Source organism: Zonotrichia leucophrys, chromosome 1 (genome assembly GCF_028769735.1).
Source record: "Zonotrichia leucophrys gambelii isolate GWCS_2022_RI chromosome 1, RI_Zleu_2.0, whole genome shotgun sequence".
Classification (NCBI taxonomy): Eukaryota; Metazoa; Chordata; class Aves; order Passeriformes; family Passerellidae; genus Zonotrichia; species Zonotrichia leucophrys.
In genome coordinates this window covers 97,779,317-97,804,115 of record NC_088169.1, presented here as the reverse complement: position 1 = coordinate 97,804,115, position 24,799 = coordinate 97,779,317, and the positions used below count along the sequence as shown (strand labels likewise).

General features: G+C 39.7%; 2 protein-coding genes across 9 annotated transcripts in view; one reads left to right on the top strand and one right to left on the bottom strand.

Moving 5' to 3' along the window:
* Positions 1-571: 571 nt before the first annotated feature.
* Positions 572-14,022, bottom strand: IFT57 (intraflagellar transport 57). 2 transcript variants are annotated; one of them, XM_064724767.1, is made up of 11 exons: positions 13,657-14,022; positions 12,153-12,315; positions 10,832-10,950; positions 9,855-9,945; positions 7,856-7,924; positions 7,207-7,329; positions 5,070-5,141; positions 4,348-4,479; positions 3,385-3,447; positions 1,560-1,626; positions 572-1,012 (listed from the first exon to the last, which is right to left on the bottom strand). In XM_064724767.1, exons 1-11 carry the CDS (start codon positions 13,833-13,835, stop codon positions 834-836), a joined length of 1,257 nt encoding a protein of 418 aa, XP_064580837.1. In that variant the 5' UTR covers positions 13,836-14,022; the 3' UTR covers positions 572-833. The 2 variants fall into 2 exon arrangements, with proteins under 2 accessions (XP_064580837.1, XP_064580846.1); XM_064724776.1 differs by having other exon boundaries at positions 13,454-13,678.
* The window catches only part of HHLA2 (HHLA2 member of B7 family), a 35,306-nt gene continuing 24,433 nt past the window's right edge, over positions 13,927-24,799 (top strand). For 4 of the 7 annotated variants that reach the window (XR_010441891.1, XM_064724839.1, XM_064724829.1 and 1 more), the window contains exons 1-6: positions 13,932-14,070; positions 17,859-17,954; positions 19,059-19,379; positions 19,827-20,087; positions 21,883-22,173; positions 24,160-24,254. Coding sequence is in view for 6 of the 7 variants with exons in the window: in XM_064724839.1 (XP_064580909.1) it covers positions 17,891-17,954; positions 19,059-19,379; positions 19,827-20,087; positions 21,883-22,173; positions 24,160-24,254 (1,032 nt within the window). In the remaining variant the exon portion in view is untranslated. Of the gene's footprint in view, positions 14,071-14,163; positions 15,389-17,830; positions 17,955-19,058; positions 19,380-19,826; positions 20,088-21,882; positions 22,174-24,159; positions 24,255-24,799 lie in introns of those variants that run through there. The other 3 variants (XM_064724800.1, XM_064724811.1, XM_064724820.1) reach the window with 3 other exon arrangements.

Genomic DNA, 24,799 nt, shown 5'->3' with positions numbered 1-24,799 from the left:
CCCTTCCTCCTACATTTTTCTTCTTGTTCTGTATTACTCAACTAGATTTGGTAACATTTTTCCTTCACAGAAATCAAAAGTGGGTGTTCTGACACAAGAACAGAAAACAAGAATAATCCAAATCTGGTCCACAGAGCTCTTCTAAATACTATAAATGAAAGCAGTATTTGACCCAATGCTAATATAAAGTGATGCTGAAAAAGTGATGGCACATGGAAAAATATTAGAAAGCCAAGAGTAATTTCCAAACAATACTTTTCACCTTCTTTGGTCTTTTATAGATTTTGATACTAAGGCTGATGTTAGAGAAGTCTTGCAGCTGGTATCAGTTTTGACCTAGGCTGTTAGAAGGGGTAATGCTGTATTATTTCAGTATCACTGAAATAATTAAATACTTAATTAATTAAATACTTTCTCTAAATGTATGTAAGTGGCAATGACAGACATTTTACCTTCAAGTCCTTTGCAAGCAATTTCCTTTCAGCACTGCAGAGTATCAAGATTACAGGCTGTCAGCATCATTCTACAGGCTTTCACACTACATAACATTCTCCAAGGAAATAGACACATCTTCACTAACAACAATTTATTAGTATATTTGGAAGAGATATGCAGTAAATCTTTACAGCACAAAACTAAACATGGCTCCCTCTTGAGTCTAAAGTGTGTAAGTTACTTCTTTAAAAAGTGCATCTTTTAACAAGTATCCTGTTCAAAAGGAACAGGAAAAAACCACATCCTCCTACTGCAACATAAACAAAACCCCTGAACTCACAAAAAAGCAAATGGTAGAAAACTGCATTTTGGGCAAACCAAGTCAGATCCAACCAATTTTAATAGGCACCTACTGTGGCTTCTGGAATCACTGTTGCATGCATATCTCTAGTCATATTGGATTTCTCTTTCAGCTTTGACTGCAGCAATGTGTGCTCCATCACACCAATCTGTATGTCCATCTGAATGGTTTCTTGCCTCAATTTTGTTAAGGCCTGTTTAATCTTCACTAGAGGAGCTGTCCAAAAAAAGATAAACAGTACAACTCTGTCAGCCATGTAACACAAAAGCATTGTTTGCTGTAATTTACTCCTTAAAATGGAAGAGTTGAATGAACAAAAGGGTGTTTTACTCTAAAGACATGATTGTACTGATACATCATTTTTAATATGCAAACCACTTTAAAGACAGAAATAGGCAATGACAATTTTGCTGTCTTCTTGACATCTAAGGGCTTCACAAAAATGTGCATCAACATTAAGACAGGTTTTTCAATGATGTGTTTTGCTCAGCTGAAAGCCTTATCCCCATAGCTGACTTGAGGTTTAGTAGAGAACTGAAGACACCTTCAGCAGGGTGTGAAAATCTTACCTGTGAAAAGCTATTAAAATGTCTTGTGCCTTGCATTTTGTTTCTAACCCCTCCCTTCCCATTAATATGATGCTGCTGCTCATATTAATCATCTTGCTCTCTGCAATTGCTCTTATTCTTATTTTAATGAAGTACATATCATAAAACTGTCACCAAGAAAAAGGATGTGTTGTCTGAAGCAAAAATGTACTTACCACCATCAGTCATACTGCTTCCTTTCTCTTCTGTTTCCTGCTTTACTTTCTCTAATGCTTCTGTAATCTTAAGAGATTTTTTTTCATAATTAAACCAGATGAATATCGAATTTTAAAAAAGTCTCTGCTGAATAATTGCTTTAAAAAAACAAACAAACTAATCCATCTAACTTGTTACATAAAGAGGAATGATTTTTCAAACATTCAGAAATTAATTTAACTAAACTAATGTTGTTAAAAAATTACAGAAAAAGTGTAACAATTTGACCAAACACCATGATGTTACTGAAAATCTGCACGTCCCCAATAAAAACAATATAAGTGTTTCAGTGTGATGCTGGATGGATGAACAAAGGAACCAATATCCCTACAGATCAAGATTCATCAAATAACCATGCTCACTGCCCTTCTGGAAGCATCAGGACTTTGGCATGTTAGACTGGAAACCTGAGAAACAGCACTGCAGCATAAGAAGGTGCAGCAGTCCAGCCTGCTGGCACTGGCACAGCTACACGTATGTAAAGTCCACATTTGGAGAACAAAAGTGCATTTCAGCACTGTCTAGCAACTATAGACAATGAAAAAAAGCAAATATATGATTCTAAAGTATAGTCAAGGTAATAATTCGGTATTCTTGTCAATAGTGTGAAAAAAGCCCTTCATTAAGGCTTCAATAAGCCTTTTCAGCAATGAAAAGGAATCATTGCTGCATTGCTACTGCCTGCATGCAGTGGAAACGGTATTGCCAGGTAGGCTGAGGTCTTGATTGCATGCCTGTAAACATATCAGTACTAACATCCAGTGTGTCTGGTTTACCTCAGACATGTGCCACTGCACCTATGTAGTTTGAGGGATGCCAGCTAGTAACATATTCACCATTACTTATCAGTTAATCAGCTCCCAAAGCGCACACTGTAAATTTGAAGTCATCACAAAATACTTTTTCAAACTTACTTCCTTGAGAGTGAAATAGAAAGCAGATCTAATTCTGCAGAATTCATACACTCAGAAATCTTTGCTAGAAAACTCACATTAAACTGCTGCATTACCTACTGCAGCTGCACTTGGTATCACTGTAGGTCCCTTCCAACTCAACTGTTCTCTCTTCTAAAACATTTCAAACTTGTACAATTTCTAACACATTCTTATTGTAGGACCTATTTTATGCACCTATTCCTGAGGCTTCATTGTCTAGTAAGTAAAGCTGGTATCTAAAATCCAAACAGAGCCATTTAAAAAATTTGTGAATTGGATAAAGAGTTGAAGTATGTGGAAATCAGGCTGTAATTCTAAATGAAATGCCATGAAACACTCAACATGGTGAGGCAGTCAGGAGACAGATGTTTATTTAAATTTGTCAGAGCACCGATATAAAGGAAAAAACAGAAAATCAGATTTAAGTAATAAGATAATTTGATGTATGGAAAAATTTGATGTATGGAAAAAATTACTATTTAGTCAAATATTGCTTTAAATGCCTGGAAGATAAAAATTTCAAACTGTTAATTTTAATGAAAAATAAGAATTGAGCTTTTCTTCTTCCAAAGAATTTATGGGCATGATTTATTAATCCCCAAAAATTCTAGGACATAGGTTATAAAATAAGAACATATACCTTTATTTACAAACTGAGCTCACACTTCACAAGTTAAAAATCAATGGCAGCCTGGATTTAAAATTTAAGGACTGGACTAGATCACCTCCTCCAAATAAAGAATAATAATCTTTAACATGAGAACAAATCAGAGAGATTTCTGGTTTCATTAAACTGCAACCACTAAATGCTAACTCTCTGAAGAGTGTTTTAAAGTAAGATGTGTTTTACCTCAGAAAGCACTCTAATCCTTTCAGTTACTCCTCCACTTCCCTCCTGGTACTTCTCTTTAGCCTGGAAAAAAACATGTCTTGGCTGTAATGACAGAGTTGGAGAGATGTATGCAGATAGTTCAGAGAAAACCTCAATACTTGCTCTCATATGTTTCAATTCCAGAAACTCTCCCACAAAGCCCCAGTGAGGTTTACAAATGAGGACAGGGTGGAAACATCAGCCCTTGCAATGACTATCATTCAAAAATGTAAAGCAGTAAATAGTACAAATACACATTTGATAAGAACTATGCTTTCTAATCATTTACAGGAGGAAATAAACATGGAGAAAATCTGCCATAATGCAGAAAGGATTGAATACTGAAATCCAGAATTAATACCTCATCAACAGTAAATTACTATCTCGAAGATACCTAACAAGGCAAACAGAAGGTGCAGAGGTCAAATTCTGTTAGCATTACACAATGGCCACAACCAGGAGGGCTTGCCAAAAAGGCAGACTATAGTGCCTCCTTAATAGGGGATCAAAAATCTTCCCAGACAGCAATCTATTGGCATAAAAACTAAATGAAGCAAAGAAGTAATCAGAGTGCTTTGTGCACATTAGCACCCATACCCAATCTAAGGGATGAATGTTGGACTGAGAGTGTAGTTATTCCACTCCTGACAGATGTGTGAACTTCACAGGGAGAGCAGAACTAGCAATTTACTAGCTGCTCAAGACTGGCAACAGCTATACATAATACTCAGGCAAAACCATCTATTTTCCCCTGCAGAACAGTTGGATAAAAATTGCTAGTTTAGCTTAGGAGGAATATAATTTGACAGCAAATCAACATTTCCCCTGCTTTATATCCAACAGCAGAATTCATAGATAGCTCACTCCACGTCGTCTTTGCCTCTACCCTCACTTAACAGCAAATTAATACAGGACAAGGCAACAACAAAAGATCAGCACTACCTCACTCAGCAAGGCCTGGGCTGAACGGTATTCTTGAACCAAGTGCTCCAACTGATTGTTGATGTACTTTTCCCTGCTATTGATCTTTTCCAGTGTTCTGCTGATTTCATTATGGAGTTTGTCAAGGTAACCCTAGAAAATCACATTCTGTGGGTTGACAGTTGACAGAGAATATGCAAAGAGTATCAAAATGATGCTGTAGTTAAGAAAGGTTATGGAAGCCTACAGAGAGGAAAATAGTACAGAAATACTGTGTTTAGCCAACAAAAAATTATTCCAAACGTGTTCTGGTTTGCCCACCTCCAAAACACATATTTCAGTCTTTACTGCTTCATCACTCTCTCCTCCTCAATTAATTACAAGTGTCAATGTCAGTAAGTTACTCTAGCAACAGTATTTGAGAGTATTTGGAGGTTTTAACAGCACCTTCAGATTGTATTATTCTATTTTGTCCTCTGTAGTCAGGATGCACTTACGGTAATGCATTCATTACTGGACCCTGATAGCCCTGTTAATCCTCACACATACAACTCTTTCCCAGAAGGTATTTTGTCACCAGCACTGTCCTTAATGATCCCTGTCATATCTTTCCCTTTTTAATTTTACAGCAATAGCACAAAAAACAATGAAGGAAAAAAGATCAATTTAGCCCTTAATGCATATCAAATAGAAAATAAAAACGCTGACAGATTAGTAAAATATTCTGTACATACAAGACATACCCTAGTTTCTTTCAAAGAAGAATCAATTCCATCCTTATGCTGATGCATTTGATCAACATGAATCCTCCAATCCTAAAAAAGGCATCACAAATTAAAACACAGGTAAGTACAATTTTTATGCTTCTCTGGTTACTAAACAGTGGCACATATGCAAAGCAGGGTCAGTTCTCTTTTATACTCTTGCCATGTATCATCCTGCCAGTGCCATGTTCATAGCCAGGGGCACTGGCTCAATGTGACACAATTCATAAATCTCCTAAATGTCACATGTGACACTCAGATCCATAAACAAACACTGACATCCTCACTGACACCATAGTAGCTATGCTTTTTAGAGTCTGATCTTCATGGAACTATTTCTGCTAGAAACCACTCTGGGCACAAATACTAAAAATATTGATTGTAGCTGCCCTAGTTCAGCTTATTCTTAGACAAAATGACTGCTTTTGATGCCCAACACCTACCAATTCTGGACTATCTGTTCTTTACCTTCTATTTCAGTCATTACCATTACCAGAAGAAGAACAGAAAGAAAAAGAGGCAGAAATACCAAAACTTGGTTTTGGTAACAGGATACAATTAGAAGGGGGAAAATTATTTCCAGCTTCAAGATGATAGGAAACATACATGGACTCCAGGGTGGGGGCTGAGAAAAGGTGCTGTGAATGGGCCCTGCACACCAGGTAATGAGCCAATAGAGATAACGTGCTTATGATGTGTTTCACATTTGCAGGAGACTCATGATCTCTCCTTGGTCTGGTGACAGTTGCTCACAATTTGCCAAACTCTGGTATTTAAATAAAAACAACAGGCAGACAACCCACCCCCACCTCTGTCCATGACTTTACAGTAAGTTCTAGTTTCTAGTGCCACTGATTAAACCATTAATACTCTCCTGGTACTATGTTTACATGCACAGCTTAGGAAACAGAATATGTTTTCTGGCACAATGAAAAAAGGCCAAACACTTCTCTCCAGTTATTTCTGAAAGAAGCTAGAAGAAGAATCCTCTTTTTATGTTCATTTTGACATATTCCTTAAGGCAAAGAGATGGTGCATTAAGCAGGAAGCTAGTAAACCTCAGATCCTACAGTGGCTTTAATTTTTCATCTGTCTTTATTAAGTTTTAATTCCTCACTGTGAAACTCAAGCATCATGTTCTCTGCAACAGATGGGCTTGCTGAGGATCACAGCAGAGTGGTTCAAGCCAGGCAATTCTTCACACAGAAAAATGCAGTATGGTGTAAGAGAGGCAAGCAGCTCAGCAGACCACTGAAGGTTTCCCCTATTTTTGGCATGGTAATTGCCCTTCATTGTATTCAGGTATATGTATTGTATTGCTGTATCAGTGCTGCAACACTCCAGCTGCCTGGGTCACTGCAAATGAACAATTTCCATACTGCACTGATCTGTGTGTGCTACACAAGCTCCTGGAAAGAACGCTTATGGGCAATGCCAGGAGCAGGCCCTAGGTTTGGACCTGCCAAAGATGGATACCTACTTCTAAGCTCATTCTAGACTCCTTGAAATAGACTATGGAGAGAAATACACAGTTCTAAGACATGATGATTTTCACCCTGAGACAGCTACCAGGATATGGTGAGCAAAAGCAGTTGAAAAAGTGATCACTTATTTTCACTAAACATTAGGAGAGTTCAGGATGACTAGACCAGGGTACAGACCTACTTGATTGTCATGTAAAGTTTACCAAGAGGGATTCCATACAATCAGCCTTTCACGTGGTTAAAAAATAGAAGAGTTGAAAGGTAAGATCAGCAGCTGTCCTCCAAGAAAATGTTTTAATAGTTGTTAAACTGAGGATATAATTTTTTAGAAGTGTGGATACATTGGAAATGTCAGAGGACTGAAAAAAATCCCCACTGAATAATTATATAGAAATAAGGTGCCTTGTAAGCGGCAGAAAAAAAATATAATACTGAAAAAACACCTTACTGAAAATTATTGCTTCTAGGGTCAAAGCAAGTGACAAAGGTTCAGACAAGGTAGCACTGGAGAGCCCATTACTCACAGGTCTTTGCATGACAGAAGACAACAACTGCAAAAGGAAAGTAAACAGCATCGACTGAAATCACGTTTCAATCACGACGCGTACACAAGCAAATCCATTCTTCCATACCTTATTGTCAGTCCTGACTGTGACTTTCAGCTGTGGAAGCACACGTTCCACTTCCAGATTCCACTCTGCTGCATCTGTTGTGGACTGTAAAATCTCTTCTTGCTTTGCAGTGTCATCCATGTTCTGTGTAAAAAAGTTTATATACAAAATGTCATTGTTATGCAATGAAATCACTATAATGGCTTGCAGTGTTAATATCAGAAAAATATTTATATCCAGAATGATCTAGACTACAGATGAAACAGATTTCTTTAATGGCTTTCTTTAATTCTTTAGAATTAAAGTACATCTTCTCATCATACTTAAAACTGAAGACAATTAAATGTATATATTAAGAAATTATAATACATCTCAGAAATGGTATACTTATGTGGGATTAAATGTATTAATGAAACTATAATGTTTTTCTGGAAGTCTCTGCAAAAACTTTCTTGCAAATGTTCCCAGCAGCCCTTCAGTGATATCAGTTTAGAAACTGGTTGCACATTGTTCTTTCAAAGTAATATTAATATATAATATCTGATTCATTTCAGATGTTTTTTTTCAAGTAAAGACTATGCAAGGATTTTTACATTTAAATCCAACAGACACAAATTGCTGCTACAGATGTAAAAATCTCTCATGAGAGGACTAATGGGTAATAACTTACTGATCTGTACGTTTGTGCCTTTAAAACATTCAGGTCAATATAATTTTCTTCATTGTCTGACTCTTCTTCCTTAAGAGAAGTTTCAAAGCAAGACTTCAGTAATTATTGCACAATTTTTCTCCATAATTTTATTTTGCAGGAGAACAAACCAAGGAGTATTAAGTTCCATATTTCTGAACATAACAAGACATGGAGAATTTATGAAATGGAGCTTATGAAGAGGCACAATACCTAAGACAAGCTGCAAGGTCAAAGCTACCCCACATTTCCTTCAGAGCACCATAGTATTACAAAAATAAACCAACTAACCAACAAAACCCAAACCCTAAAGCCTCTGACATCAAATGGCCCATTGTCAATAGTTGTATGGTAACGGTATTTTTTTATGTATTTCTTAAAGCTCTACCTTAAAAATAAAGCCCCATCAAAACAAAAGCCAAACCATAACCAGACCTCAACACAGTTTTCAAGATGTTGTTTGCACTATGTATTTGAAGTTACAGAACGATGCCACATCTTAAATGTGCAGAATAACACAACTGAAATTGAGGCAATTGCTTTTTTCTTGCCCATGAGAACACACACTCTGTTAACATACTCTATAAATCTGTTATAGTCTCAAAATCCCCTTCTTCTGTGACTATGATCAGCTGAGAGCCCATCACCCATAAGTAATGATGCTTTTTCTGTGCATTAACCTTCATTTATGTATACTGTATTTCATCTACCATTTTATCATCCAGACACTTCACCCCTACACACCTTGTCCCTCTCCTGACTGTCTTTTCCACCAAAGTGAAATTTCATCATCCACCTCCTTTCTACACAAATCACAAAAGCTGCAATAACGCAGGTCCTAAGGTAAAATCCTTCAAGACTCACTAGAAACCTCGGTGCTTATTTCTCCTTCCTCTACTTTACCCATTTTTAACTAACAGGGACCACTATTTTCTTCTGGCATGTCTGACCCTGAGCCCCCTAAATACCTGTGAGAAATTAAGACTAAATTAAGACTATCTTTTGCTAAATGGACAATAGATATTTGTGCAGCATTTAGAAGAACACACCACCAGAACAAGAAGACTGGTTATCAGAACTGAGAAACCAAACTGTGCAGATTTTCTTGCACACCCAGCCTCACTGCCTACTGCTGGCCACCTAATACAGGCTATCCCTGATTTACAGAACTAGGCTTGTCTCTGTCAGCCTCATCATTTTAATTCAGAAGAATTAATACCAAAGAACAATCTTATGAACCTCATCATTAACATTTAATTGCTGGAAATACTGCTAAATTCAATTATGGATACAGCTAATATCAATATACTGGCAGCAACAATGGACCAGGGGAAAAATTACATTGGCATGTAATTAATCCCTGTAGAACTACTAGGGGCTTTAAAAAGTGAGTATCCTTTTGGTATAAACTGCCTGGTAATGTAATACCTAGTAAAGGAATAACACCTCAGTGGTTTCATTAACACACATACATTCCAAAGAGCTGAAAGAACACATTAGTTATGGAAATCATGGCCTAGGACAGTACCCGAGAACCAACCCAGAGGTTCTTTGAGGGATTTCAACTATGCTTTAGTTAACTTTTTCATCTTCACTTCCCAATTTAAGCAGCTTAGACCTCAACAAGATACAGAAAAGAGGAGACAGCTGACTGTTTTCCTATTTTAACTCTTTAGTTTAACATCAAGAGTAGACTTATCAGGAGAAAAGAAACAATTCTGAATCTCGGTGTTTTTAATGCATAGTTAGATTCTACTGCACATAAGAATACACACTCTGTCTTGAAGAGTTAATCTTATCTGAAAAGCCACAAAAAACCCTACAGAGAATCTGACAATGCAGGAATAGAGCTGCAGGAAAAAAACTTGAACAGCTAATTAAAAATGCTTCTTAAAAAAAGCCAAACAAAATGAACAGTGAATAAAAATTTCCTCATAGTTGACCAATACTAATATAATCAAAACCAACCAAATAAACCTACTGCAATATCCTCTTCCAATCTACTAAGTGTTAATTCTGCATCATCTTCTGTTATTTCTTCTTCTTCTGGCTCTTCTGTTGGGTATGCTGGCCTGAAATTAATTCAAAGAATTAATTAAATGCAATAAATTGTAAATACCTCTGCAAACAAAATATTTGATGCGAAAAATGGATGATATGGAACACACCTAGACAGTGATTAGGGTTTTGCAACTTAAATAAATATATACTCTGCCTTGAAAGTCTTGTTCATCTTGGACTGTCTTAAAAGTAAAGGCAGTACAGTACATTCATAATACAAAGCCATCTAGGAAGTAAATTCTGGGGTTCTTCTCTATTGGTCTAACTCTTAAAATTCAACTGCAAGTCACCACAGGCTTATTTGCAGCCTACAGTGGAATTTGTGTACTAAAGAGAAGTAACAGTAAAGTATTTCCACGGTAGAAATTACTTTGCTATATCCATTCCAAAACCCATTGGAGGAAAATAACAAAATAAAGAACACTTTTAAAGACATTTTCATATATTTGAGATTATCTGTCAACTAATTTGTCTAGGATTTCCTTCAGATTAAATAAAATTACTCTAGTCTACTTGTAACATGATCATACTGTGCATGACTCCAGGAATTTACTACTGATTGATAGAACCTAAAAGGACATTACATGTTTCAACTCAAATACCAGATTAACAAGGAGTTATGTGTAGGGAAATAACAAAAAAAGAAGTCATCAATTAAACCTTAATTAGCTAAGTCTATAATGCCCCAAACTCAGCCTTGCTGGCAAAAGGCCAGTTGTGTGAAATTGCATTAGGAATTAACTGGCCACCCTGCTTCAAGCCTAGTTGAATTTACCATCTCATGAAATGTCAAGTAAAATGGTTTTAGTCATTCCTATATTTTATCTTACCACTACAACTTACACCTGTTTGCTGGAAAATAATGCATAAGGGAGGATGCTTAGAAGTCTATTGTACCTTTTCCAGCTAAACCCAGTGTGCTTCAAGGCTTCTTCAGCTAAACAATCAAGAACGTAGCACACTTGCTCTCCGCAGCCTGTCTTTAATTTTGAGGGAGGGAAATCCACAGGCCTTCCCTAAAATAAAAAGAGACAGGCTGTTTACTAAACAACCCATATTTCCTCAAAGGGAGATAAGTTCTGTACACTAAAACAAAAGTGTCCCTTGTGTATGAGATTTTATTAATGACAATTTACATTCTTCTCCTGTGCAGCTCCAGTGAAGCAACAGAAGGAAAACCAGACCAAGCCAAGGAAAAGATGCAGTGTAGAAATCTTTAAGCATATGGTAAGAGCATACTCCCAGGTAGCAGAAGAGGCAGAAGCCACAAGGGATCTGGATGGTCAAGCACACAAGTGACAAGGCAACGTAATAAGAGCTACAGAGAAACTCAAGTATTGAGACTTAACTACCAACTTTTCAACAGTGTCCTGTTTGCTCCAGATGTTACTTATAAAATATTTTAATTTATTGCTGTCATGCAGGATAAACATAGTAGTTTGATATAGTTTAACTCCTTTAGAGAACAGTGTCCTTAACATCATTCACAGCTGCACCAGAGTATAATCTTCCATAAGATCATACTTCTTGTCAGTTGATATAGTCTCCTGGTCTTTGGAGTTCAGCGTTTTTCCTTTTCTTTTTTTTTAATTAAAAAAATAAAATCTCAGTAGTTCCTAGCAGTTTGTACAACCTTTTACTCCTTAACAAAAAACAAAAAAAACACCAAAACAAACAAAAAAACAAAACAAAACAAAAAAAAAACACCAAAACAAACAAAAAAACAAAACAAAACAAAAAAAAACCAGGAACAAAAAAAAACACGACAACAACAAAAAAAAAAGAAACAAAAAAAACCCACAAACATTCTTCTAAACCACTTCCTACACTACAAATTAAGTCATTGACTTTGGCTGGAGCAGGATCACAAATTGTGTAAACCTTCCAGATGAAATCTCTGAAAATTATGCTACTACAAATGAGCAACATATGTGGTACTACAAAAGGTAAGCCTGGTTAAATCCATTTTACAGACTGCAGAACAAAACCAACTGGAATTATTTATAAGACCATTTCTGTCCTGCTAAAAAAATAGCAAGTAGGTACAGCCTATGTAAACTTCCAATTAACTAAGTAACACAGTACAAACTTACAGCTAGGAAAAGTCTGTCCAGTCCTTGGGACCAGACCCAGCAGGAGAACAGGGTGTGACTGCTGTTATTTCTGAAGGGAATGCAGAAGCTTGCAACACTGGGAAGAGAGCACGTGTGACACTCACAAAGGACCGCAGCTCGGAGAGCACGTTTGAAATCACAGCATTGGGGTCGTCGCACTCCTGCGGCTGCTCGAAGGGATGTCCCGCCTTGCTGATCAGCCAAGCTGCAAGCGTGCAGAACATGAAGAACTGCTCACCAGGATTGGTGGGCAGTGCAAAGTAGTGCCTGTTTCAAAAGGGGGCAAACGGTACACAGTGTGAGTTTCTGGAGCTCTTACATTATAGGTAAGCACAGGCTACAGAGCAGTTTCTTTACCTAGTTTTCTCAATGAGCAACCCATCTGACCAAAAATCAGGATGCCGAGTTTCACACAAAACCACAGCAGACCAAGTTTTCTACACCCAGCTTGCTTATTTCCAGCTTTGAGTAAGTTATTAGTCAACACCAGACTCAGCTGCAAGTTCCCCAAGTTACCTCCCCTTCACACTTTCCTCAAGAAATGCAGGAGGATGGTGTTCCTACATCTGCGAATCCAGCTCAGATCAGGAGCATGTTTTGCAGTGATCTTTCCACCTGCCCTTACCTACTGTGCTTTGGATTGCTTTGGAGAGCAATGAAAACTGGATCTAACTTGGATCACACCAAATTCAAATATGTGACCCTAACAAGAATTCAGCCCATAAATCCATATCACCCCCCAGAGTATAAATTACATGCACACTGGAGACTGGGAACTTCTGGAAATGCTTCCCTTTACCAACACAGCTACTCACTGAAGTAGCTCACACAAAGGTCTGCTGTCCTGCTCCAAACATTCCAATACTTCAACAGCAGCCTAGAACTAATTTACAGCCACTGTGCTCATACTTGAGCCTCCTTCCCAAAAAGAGGGTAACTTGTATTCCCTTACCAAAATGTTGCTTATTAGAAGCTTAATTCTGTGACACCCTGCAGTGGAGCCTGCTGAAAGTGATGGATGGGTTTAAGAGTTATTTGGGCAGGTGGATATTGGGAGCACCCTGGCCCTGTTTCCCAGACTTCCTGTCTCCACCACAATTTAAAAGAAAGACATAAAAAAATTACATATGAAACAAGTATGTACTGGATACGAAAGCCCAGCCTTACCAAAAAACGGTTCCAAGACCCTCTTTGTAAAGGGTTGAAGGGTATAAAATATACACACACCGTGAACAGCTATCCTGAATTCAAGATATTTAGAGTTATCCTGAACAACTTGGAATTTCGGCAGAGCTATTTTCTGCGGAAGAGGTAGAATTTAGGCAGAATTACTTTTTGCACGGGTACCTCGGCATGCAGATACCCGGTACTTGCCGGGGGCAGGAAAGGTCAAGGGACTATTTACTTATCGCATCTCAGCCTTTCGCGGGGCCTCGCTTTCTGAAAGCTTCCAGCTCACACGGGAAGCTTTGCTACAGGCTGTTTTCCCAGGCATTCTGCCGTGCAGGCCCTTCGCTATGCTCTGACGGAATTCCTCCTTTCCGCCGCCCCCCGCCCACGGCCACGCCAGCGCCCTGGGGCCGAAGAGGAGGCGCGGGTCAGAAGCACCTGGATAGAGGCCGCATGTTGTGGCGCCGCAGCGCCTCCTCCTCGTAGCTCAGCAGTTTCAGCTTGTCCAGCAGGTCCTCCATAAGCACGAACATGTGAAAAGCCGCGCCGGGCCCGCGCTCCGCCGGCGGCTCCTCGCCCCGCTCCCCGCGCCGCCCCGGAGCGCCGTCTTCCGCCATCTTGACTCGTAACCACAGCAACAGGGGCGGGCCCGGCGAGGCCACACCGCCAACTAGCGCGGAGCTGGGCAACCTTTCAGCTCTTGGGGCACTTGACGGAGCTAGTGAACTTTTAAACTTTTATCCCTTCCCGAAGACAAACTTCGGAACGCCTCGCTCCGGGAAGGTGCAGAGCGGGCAGCGGCGGTAGCTCACGGGCTGAGGTGCGGTGTTCTGCAGCCGGAGGTGCGGAAAAGTGAGTGTGGGCAGCCAGGAGCTGTGGCATTAGCTGCGGGTCCCGGCTGGACTTGCCCTGGGGCGGGGCGGGGAGGGCAGTGGGTTGGAAAGCTCTGTCTCCCGGGAATGTGCTGGCCCTGGTGGAGCGCCTCGGATGCTGTGTCCAGCTCTGGACACCTCACTACGGACAGACTTTGAGGCGCTGGAGCGTGTCCAGCGAAGGGAGAGGGAGCTGGTGAAGGGTGTGAAGTGCAGTTCCCATCAGGAGTTGCTCAGGAAAGACCTCAGCAGTCTTTACAACTTCCTGAAAGGAAGTTGTAGCCAGGTGGGGGATCGGTCCGTTGTCCCAGTTATCTTGTAACAGGACAAGAGGACGCACCCTCAAGCTGTGCCAGCGGACATTTAGTTTGGATATTGGGAGGAATTTCCCCATTGAAGGGGTTTCCAAGCATTGCAATGAGCTGCCCAGGTACCTCACCATCCCTGAAAGTGTTCAAGAAACGACTGGACGTGTCACTTAATGCCATGATCTAGTTGTGAATTTCATCAAAGGTTGGACTTGATGATCCCAGAGGTCTTTTCCAACCCAAATGACTCAGTGAACGCAAGACACACCTCGCCTGTCTACTCCTAACACTACCAAAGTCTGCGGGGACACACCCTTTCTTGCCACTTCTCCCTTCATTTTGTTTGGTGTTTTTTGTAAGCCCTCTTCCCGAAAATACTTGAGTCGTTTTGTTCTGCTGGAAACCAGATGGCACAGACAAAGCTTGAATTGTCCAGAAAGAATAAGTCACTGTTAGGAAATTACTGTTGGAAAATAATTGCCTAACCCTGCAGGCAGCCCTAGGCACCTGTTGTTCCAGATGACCAGCTTCTTGAGAAGGGTGTCATGATTACTTTTACCTTCGTTCTTTTCTCCTGAGCCGGGGGGATGTGACCTGGCTCCCGGTGCCGCGTTCCTGCGCTCTGCCCCTGAGGGAATTGGCGCTGCCGCTGCCTCCCGAGCGCCTTGGGAGCGGCGTCGTGACTGCTGTAAGCCTGTTAGAGCTTGCAGGAACTATGGGTTTGCCAGGCGAAATAAATGGTTAAGAGAAAATGTTTTTTAAGCCCGAAGAAGGGAACATAAAAGGTGTGAAATCTTTGCGTGTGTCGAATCGTAGATCTCGCTGTAAAAACAGCTGCTTCCCTTAAGGGGACTGCACGAATTTCTGTGTTAGTTACTCGAGTTCTGAGCCATGCGGGTGGGTCAGAGTGCAGCTGGAGAGCGGCAAAGATCAACAGGGAGTGAGACTGCGGAAATTTTCTTCCATTCGGAGTATTTCTCGACAACTGAAGTAAGGAGTTAGCATTTAAGTTGTAAGGGTTTCATTGTGGGGAGGCAGAGAACGACTTCTCTGTTTTATTGTGGGACATCTGAAGATTCAGTGAGGAAATTCTAGAAAGCTGGTATCATTGTGGCTGGAGATTGTAGCAGTATATGATTAACATGTCTTTTTGAGAATTTTACATGCTTGTTTTTCCTGTTTGCTTGTTGGTAAAAATGAAAATCTTCTGGTATTTCCCAGTCCTTGTAAGTGTGTGTATATGCTTGAAATGTGTTTTTGTTAAGTTGCATTGAAAAGGAATAAATAGAATCCTTTGTACTCAGAAATAAATAAATTTTATTTGAAAGGAGAATATTTCAATATGCACACCAGCTCTCAAAGAGGTCACAAAGTACACTGGGCAGCCACCAATCCCAATGGCTGTTTGCTGCAGGAGTGCCCTGATCAGGTTTGAGCTTGACTGCAGAGTTCAAAAATGCAGAAATACTTGGATGCAGTTTGGTCACTGATTAACCCAAGAAAGAGAAAGCATGTGTTTGTTTCCTGTAGTGGCCAAAGCAAATGCAGCATTCCCCCTACCATTATTTGAGCTGTTCAGTATGTCTTTGGAAAAGCATTTTAGCACCTTGCCTTGCTCTCAGGAATCCTGGCTGAGCTGTTTTCCAGTTGAGCCTGTGGTGATTCTGTATGAAATAATTCTCCTGAAAACTAGTAACCAATCAGTAACTAACCTGACTACAGTGAACTTAATTCTACTTGTGCACTGTCTGTTATTTCATATTGATATTTCACCACAAAGCCTTAGGGCATGACTTCTTGGTTGTGCCACTTACGTCTGTGACAAACAGGCATTGTTTGTTGCATGTTTGTTGAGTACTTTGCAGCGTGACTCTAATTACCAGCATACAGACACTTTATCCCTGGAAGTCTCCAGAACTTGCTGAAAAGACTGGCCAGAACCACTCATTTTTTTCTACAGACCAGCATACATTTTTCTCTAATGGGAAGATCCAAAGCTACAGTTTGTGCTGAACATGAAACTTTTCAGCTAAGTAGTTGTAGCTGTTGTATTTTGGAGCAGGTTATGGGGCACAGCTAGAAGGTGGGAGTCAGTGTGCACTGTCCATGCAGCCCCAAAGGCATCACAGAGGTACCACTGGAACCTTGTTACTCTCAGAGCATCACTGCCAGTGAAGGGTGGCATGTCAATTCAACGTGGCAGATCCCTCACTAAGGGAAATACAGCATTGATTGCGGTTTCTGAAATTCAAACATCAAGCACAGTATATCTTGTTGATCAAGTTGGAAGTGTAGGTAAATAAGCAAAAAAATCCAATAAAACATGATGTTTTTCTCTACCCCATGCCAGTGCAAGGGGTAGAGAAAGTAGATACTGGCAATTGTTGCTGACATAGAACAAAATTATATATCAAATGTTTATTTTACCATTGCATCTATTTCTGCCTCAGATTTAATGTTTTGGTGCCTCTGCTTTTTTGTTTTGTTCTGTTTTTTTCTCCTAAAAGAATAGTGAGAATACATGAAACAAGCACACTGCCTTTTCAAAAGAAATAATACTCAAAAATCTTTAGGATTTAAGATTCACACCCACCACAAATATAGTCTCAGACACTAGTCAAAATTATTCAGAATACTAAAATGTTGGGCTAGCAAGCCTGGCTAAACCAGTTAGAAATGTACCTATAGCTGCCTTTTGGGGAGAAAAAAAAAGGACTAGGAAAATCTATTGAAGACTTTTCAAGTTACTTGATTCATGAGGTAATTTCTCCACTGGGGTATGCTGTATTTTAGGATAAGACTGCATTCTTCCTCCACTCAAGTAATAGTTACAGTAAGGTTATTCTTTTTCTGTCACACATGAGCGGTTCCAGTTCATTGCTGTCTGACAAAACAGAAGATATGATGAGAGAGTCTCCTCCTTTGCATTCCTACCCTAAATTTCCATGCACATGTTTCTGAAAGTGTAAAAAGAGTGAAAAGTTCTCTACATCTGCAGTATTTGCAAATGCAATCAAATTTTCCACCCCAGAAAGTCAAATGTTGCAGTAATCAGAAAAATATTTTAAAAAGTAAAGAAAATCAGGCTTGACAAGGGATGTCTTACATACTTTTGCAAATTTGACTTGACCAGTTTTCCTTGGTATCCTGTTCAGGAATGAGGAAGATTAATATTCCCTAGCCCTGCAACAACACTGATAGTAAACACTCTCTATTTATTAAAAATAAAGCATCAATCTGCAAGGGGCTACAAGGTAATGAGTGAGCCTCCACTACTATGTAATGCGTAGGATCACATAATGAATGACTTAAATGTCAAAAATCTGTACCAAGTCTGTTGCAAACAAAAACATGATACAAAGGCCTATAGTCCTTTGCAAGCTGCAGAAAGGAAATTACATATGGACATGTCTTTTATCTGCATTTAAACAGGTTTTATCCCCTGCTTTTATTTTGCCAGTTTGACCTGAATCTATGAACCAATGAAGAAAAATGAAAGGACAGAACATACCAGCTGTCACGATTTGTGTATTTCACATCAGTGCTACACTTTGGGGTAGGTTGTAGCTGAAAAATAATAAAAAAGACCATTATTTTAAATTTTTATTAAGAAGAGCTAGTGAATTCTAGCACTGTTTATTAGGGTAAAGAATCAATTTTGGGTAATGTAAAACACTTCTGAAGCCAAAGACTGCTTGTCAGGTGGCTGCATGGATGGCTGTGGCCATTGAGCCCCCACACTGTTACCTGCCAATGTTTCTGCCCCACTGGCTCAGCAGGCAGTGCTTTTCAGTTCAGACTGAAAATGTTTTGCATCAAATTGGCTGACTTTGCGTTGAGAAGACTAAGGAAAAGTCATTTGGATTGTTCTGCCAGATGAGCTAGAGATGGGACCAGAATGTTGGGATGGCAGCTGCCCCTGGGCACTCACTACCAGCCTAACAGGTTGTCTGACCTTGGCCAAGAAGTCAATGTGATGATGCTAAGTCAATGCAGTCAGTTTTTTGAAAGATTAATTTTAAATTTCTCTTGTATGCTAGCAAGGCCTAACTTAAATGTTGACAGAAATGAGATGCTACCACTTGTGTCAATTTTTGGAATGCACACCTTAATTATCTCAAGGGGCTGAGACAGAGCTTCCTCATCCTGTCTGTGGTGGCAAAGCTGATTCAGGAAGTTCTGTCCTTCCCATCAGTTGCAGAGCCATGTCTTTTTTCCCTGTGATGGTACAACTGCTTGGCACTGTGTGAGGGTGGTTGGTAACACGGGGCATTGCAGCATGGCACTGTGAATGTTTGAACATGTAGGAAGCTGCAGCTCAAAAGGCTTTTAAAGTCTGAGATGGAAAAGATGTGGTTCAAAGTGTGGGAATGCATTTGGAGCTCAGGTGGTAAGGTGGCAGTGTGCTGATTTGAGAATGTAGGTGCTTACTTGGGATTCCTACGTAAACTGATTAGAAGTTCAGCGAGCACAGCTCTGTGTTATCATCCTGATTAAACTGAATGGACACCCTTGCTGTCCCAAGAGACTCATGTGACAGAAAAGTCATTAAAGAGACGTTGGCACACCTGCAAGAGCATTTTTTTGTCAGGGATAAATAGGTGCAGAAATATACTTGTAGACTGGATTAAACTTAGTCATTTATACTTATGGACTTTAGGTTTTACAGAACAGGAAGAAGTAACAGGACTGTTTTCCAAGGATTGCATCCTCCCTTGTCGTTTCCCACCTGGACATGATGAAGTAATTCACTGGAGAAAAGAGAACAAAAATGTGCACAGTTACTACCAGCAGAAGGATCAGCTGGGACAACAAGATCCACATTACAGACTCAGAACACACCTTTTCCATGAGAACATCCCTAGTGGAAATGCCTCCTTGAAACTTAGTAACCTGACCATGACTGACGAGGGCTCTTACAGCTGCTACGTGGGAACAGCACAACATCAAACAGAAGTGGAAGTGCAGCTACGAGTTAAAGGTCAGTAAGGCATCAAAAACCCTTGGATCACACCACCGCAAATGGAATGGCACCAGCAGATTTCCTTGTGTTTCTCCCATGGAATCAAAATCTTCCAACACAGCAGAGCACCTTTTGGGCCTGATGGTGTTATGCAGCAGTTTTTTTCCTCTGGTGAAATATTGCAACATGGATTGGAAAATTTTAGTGCAGCACTTGTTTTCATAACCTACAGCACCTTGATTTCTAAGGGTTAATTATGTGGTACACATAATGTGGCTTCTCAGAACTGTACATATCTTGGCCTTGTAAGTAGCTGTGCTTTCTTCTGAATTCAAACACAGATGAAGTTTTGTTCTCAGCTATATTCATTCTCCCCAATGGTATTTCAAAAGAGTAATCGCTTCAAGTTAAAAACCATTTTGTAAGTAGTAAGATTTATTTTTAAAATTATTTTTTCATCTACAGCTCCTTCTTCTTATGCACTGGAATACCAAAAGACAAACACAGAAAGGAGACTGAAGTGCTATGCTTTTCTCAGTTATCCAGCACCAACTATATCTTGGATACAGGGTAGTATATCCATCCAGGAGACAGATCGGGAGGAAACTAGGAATGGAGTTCTCTATTCTCTTAGAAGTGACAAGGACATTATAAATGTGACAGATACTTACCAATGTCATATTCATTTGGATCATGAAGTGTGGACTGCTGAATGGAAGATGCAAGGTAGGAATGAAATCTCTTTCAGCATTGTTACTGAATTTCACAGCTGGCTTCAAAGTCAAACTAAAGACAGTCTTTCTGCAGTGGGGTAGCATGGAGATGGGACAGTGCAAATGGGTATACCTTTCTCTTGGAAATGCATTTGTTAGGATTACAAGGCAGCATTACCAGTTGCTTCCAAGAAGTAGGAATGAGAGGGGCTAGCTCACCCTTCTGTAAGTTACTGTTACTCTTAACATCTCTCCTATATCAGTTTCACATTTTAAGAGGTGCCTAATAAACAAACTTTACCCTCTACCAATAAAAGAATTCTGCCCATTGGACAAAATACATGGAAACCTTGGAGAATATGTGGGTTCTGTGAGGGAGGTGAAAGTTTGTATGCTAGCTGCATATGATCTGTTTGATCCTTTCATTGTGCTTCTCTTCACATGCATCCTTAAGTACCAGTCTGAGTGCTGGCTGTGTGGGGAGCAGGAGTTTGCAATTTAGTGAACACCAGCCTGTTTTTTTTAGTTAAGGAAAAGCAGGACTATGAAATTTCAACTCTGCTTTGTCTTCCTCCTGAATTTCATTGGAAATTCACTTTGAGTAGATAACTGGTGGTTTTCAACCTTTCCAGTTTCTTAGGAAATATTTTTAGTTGAAGGAAGAGCAATGCAAGAGTAGTTCTCTTGTGAGATGTGCATGGATGCTTCCATCATCCAGATTACCCCCTAAAGTGTATCCAGACACTCTCAGTGCCTAACCCACTGCATAAGCTTCAGAACAAGAGTGCAGTTTTTAATTTATATGGAATTGCTTACAATATGGAAAGTTGCAAGTATGGCATCTTAGTAGCTACCAAGTGCACTGTGTCTCTTTTGTTATCTATGCCTGATCCACAAGAGAAAAAGGTACACTCCATTACACACATACTTGCATTTCCCTGCATCCATATAACCCCTCAGTAGAACATTTTGAAAACAAACTGTTCTCCTTTTGTTTCTGTAGTAGCAGTGTGGGGTACAATTCTGGGTTTTTTTTGTCTTCATGATTTTTCAGCCCCACACCTTTGTTCATTAACCCTCCCCCCCAGAAATCAAGTGTAGTTATACCATGTCAAAATAATCTATTACCTTCCTCTCCAGCTGACTGCCAGCCACCACTGCTGTCAAATCCCTGCTGTCAAATCCATAATTGTGCTATGATGTTAATTTGACTTGTATTAGTATTTTATATATTAGGTGTTAATTCCATTTACCTGCCTTCTCCTTCCCTTTCCTGTTTTTTTAAAGCTATTTATTAATTGTTAAAGGTTCAACATGGACAAGTAAAGTACTTAAGTTCACCATAACTGAAAGTTATTTCTAACTACATACAATCTTTTTATTCTTTTAGTTAAATTATGTTGTGTTTTATCCTTTTGCTTCAGGTGTGCAGTTATCTGATCAGTTCCATTTTCTGTCTGCTCCCAGCATGTGGAATTTCCTGCTGTTTTACACAGACTAGACTGAATCACTTCTATTAATGAGCCCCTCAATTAGAGGAAAAATAGGCAATTTTTAAAAAAAAGGATATTCATAAATATTGCCAATACCAATTAGATTTTTGTGTAAGATAAATGTGTTTTTAAAATCTTCAGATGCATCTGCTTCTAGAAACATACTGTGATACTTGAATGCAATATCAAAGTAGTGAAATATGTTTTTGTATTTGTTCATGGTAGTATAAAACCTAAGAAAAAAACCACAGAATGTCTAAATAACCTTCACAGTATTTTCCAAAAAAAGTGCAGAGAGCTCTTTGTCTGTTTCAGAGCACCTGCCCAAGGTGGAAGGAGAGAGCACCGTAATTCCTTGTGAACACGGCCTTGACACTGCAAGCACTGACGGTTTCAGTGTTGTCTGGACATTGCACAGAAATGCAGTGACCTCAGTCCTGGCCTCCTTCAATGGCACATCTCACTCTCACCAGCCTCGAGTCCAGCTTAACGAAAGTGACTTTTCGCTGAGGCTGGATCATCTTACTGCAGGCGACAGTGGAGAATATCTGTGTAATATTTCAACACCTCTCTACACAAAACTTGCTGTGACAACTTTGCATGTCGGTAAGTTGCCACTCCTTCCGTTTCAGAGGATGAGGACCAGGATCAGGACCAATCTCAAAAATAATCATTACATAAAAAGAATCAGTACTACAACAATGAATTAAAAACTAGTCATGGAAGCAGCTCTAGAGTTCAGAATATACCCCTTGAGGAGGGACATTGGCTCCACTGGAAGATGCTTTTCTTTGTGAATGGATTCAGCCTTCATTACATGAATTGGGTGAGAAAGTAGTGGGACAGCAGTGACAGCTGCTTGCCAGCTCTCAGTACGCTGATGCAACATGCACTTATTTTTGTGTAATTTGGTGTGACTGGTACAGTTGGGTGGAAGAGACACGTTTTATTTTTGTTGGCTCAGAAAAAAGAAAGTTACCAACGATGTGTTTATTTAAAGACTAGAAGTTTATTTTTTTCAGTCAGCAGCTTATTGTGGCAAAGGTTACAAAATCAATGTCTGCCTTCAGTTGCCACCAACTGCTCTCATAGCTGGGAACACAGCAGGGCTCTCAGAGTTCTGTCCTAAACGCTCTGCTGACAGCAAACATAGTTTTAAATGTAGCAGAGAGATGATGGGAAGCCCAAAGCTTGTGGTATAAGTTTGGCTGCAGAAGAAAGCTTGTTGAGAACACACAGTTGTTATTTTCAAAGCTTTAATTCTACACAGCAGGCCTTTTTTAGGCCTGGGGATATATATGTTTAAATGCATGCCTGTGTTTTTATGAGCTATAGTAAATTCCCAGCTGTGAAATCTTACTTACAGTTATTTCCTTGTCAGTAGCACGTACAACAGTAGCACACAGACATTTCACACAATTACATACAATCACCAAAAAGATTGAGAACTAATAGAGGACACCTCTTCTAAACAAAGAAGAGAACTTGAAGCAAGCCAAGCAAATAAGACATGAAAAATAGAGACGACAGAAAAGGGGGTAGAATAAGTGATAATAACTAGAGATGAGTACCTTTGTGGCTTTCAGCACAGCCTGAAAGCAGATAAGTGGCTAGAGACAGTAGGGAATGGGCTGTCCATGTTGGATAGCAGCCATAGCACAGCAGCTGCTGAGCAATCAGAAGGGTTTCCAAGGGCCACCGGAAAGAGGCTTTTGAGGGGAGAAAAGAGATTTACAATCATCTCTCCTGCATAAGGAAGGGTTGCAGCTTAAAGCTGGTCTTCTAAAGGAATTTACAAGATGTAAACATAGGTCTGCATGTGGTTACAGAGTCAAGCTAAAGGCAATGACTAGATTAAATGCTGTTTTAGCAGTTTTTATTCTTTAGCTGTTTTCCAGACATCCATAGGAAGTTTCTAGAGGAATGCACAATTTTTCAAATTCTTTGGACAAGACACAGTAGGGGAAAGACAACCTGAGGTAGAAGAGCCATGCAGTTCTTTTGACAGTTTGGTGCTGTGCAGAGGTTTCTTCTAGGTGGGCTTTGATCTCCTGTGAAATCCATGGTTATCACTCACTCATCTCAGGATTTCTTGTGTCCACCTGGATTGCATGGCTGCACTATGGAGCAGGGCAATGTTTCAGATTAAAGTTGCAAAGATTTTGCAGCAGGAGTCATGAAATTTAAGATCCAGGCTGGGTAACATTTACAGAGCTCCTCTACTGTAAATCAGTAGTGCTAATGGCACTGAGCACTGTACCTGGAGACAGTGCCCAGCACACTGGGCAGTTGATTGGTTTTAAATGGGAAGTTGTCAAATCCTATCCCATGAGCACACATGGAATTTGCTATCAGCGCAATTAAGTAAAATAATCTGCTTTCGGCTAGTCACACTTAAGTCAGTAAAGTACCACTTCAAAATCTTTCACTATGAGTCAAGTAACTTGAACATTGTTGTCCTTGTCTGAGTTTCCTTGTAATGTTTCTTTCTCCCTAAATCATACCTTTTAGATAATAAATAAGAAAAAAATCATAGCTTTGATATATTTATTGAATAGTAAGCCCTTCTTTTTTGTACTTGTGTTTTTAAAGAAAATTCAGGTAACACAGGAAAAATTGTGCCAGGAGTGCTTTGTGCTGTGGTGGCAGTAGCAGTGACAATAGCAGTGGTACTTTGCTATCTCAAGGTATGTACAATAATTTTTTAAGATACTGTTGATACCAAGCCCCTCAAGATTTGAATAAGGGTTGAGCCAAACTTTGGAACTTTAAAAAAATTGATAATCAGTAGCTGTAGCTAGACAGCTGTGATTAAACAACTGCATTGTTAGCATTGTTTGCTATGCTGATCTTCTGTTTTCGGAAAAGGGAAGACAATCCCAATGTGAACGGGCTGTCTGGACAAGGGGCACCAGGAGTAAAGTCCAAAGAACTGAGCAGTAAGTGGGGAAAGGTAATTCTGGCAGTGGGAGATTGAAATCCATTGACGACCTCCTCAAAATGCACCCCCAACTCAAATTGAAGGGAAGTACCTAAATCCAGACCTTGAATGTTTGTCTGAAGATTTTGTCACAATCTGAATTGGGTAAGCTTCAGGAGGCATTTTATGGGTACCATGAGGTACAACAAAAACACATTAGAAAGAAAACTGAAATTATTATGCCTCAGTCTTTTTTCATTTTTTTCTCTATGCAGAGATTCACTTGCATGCTGCTTATTAAACAGTTGTAAC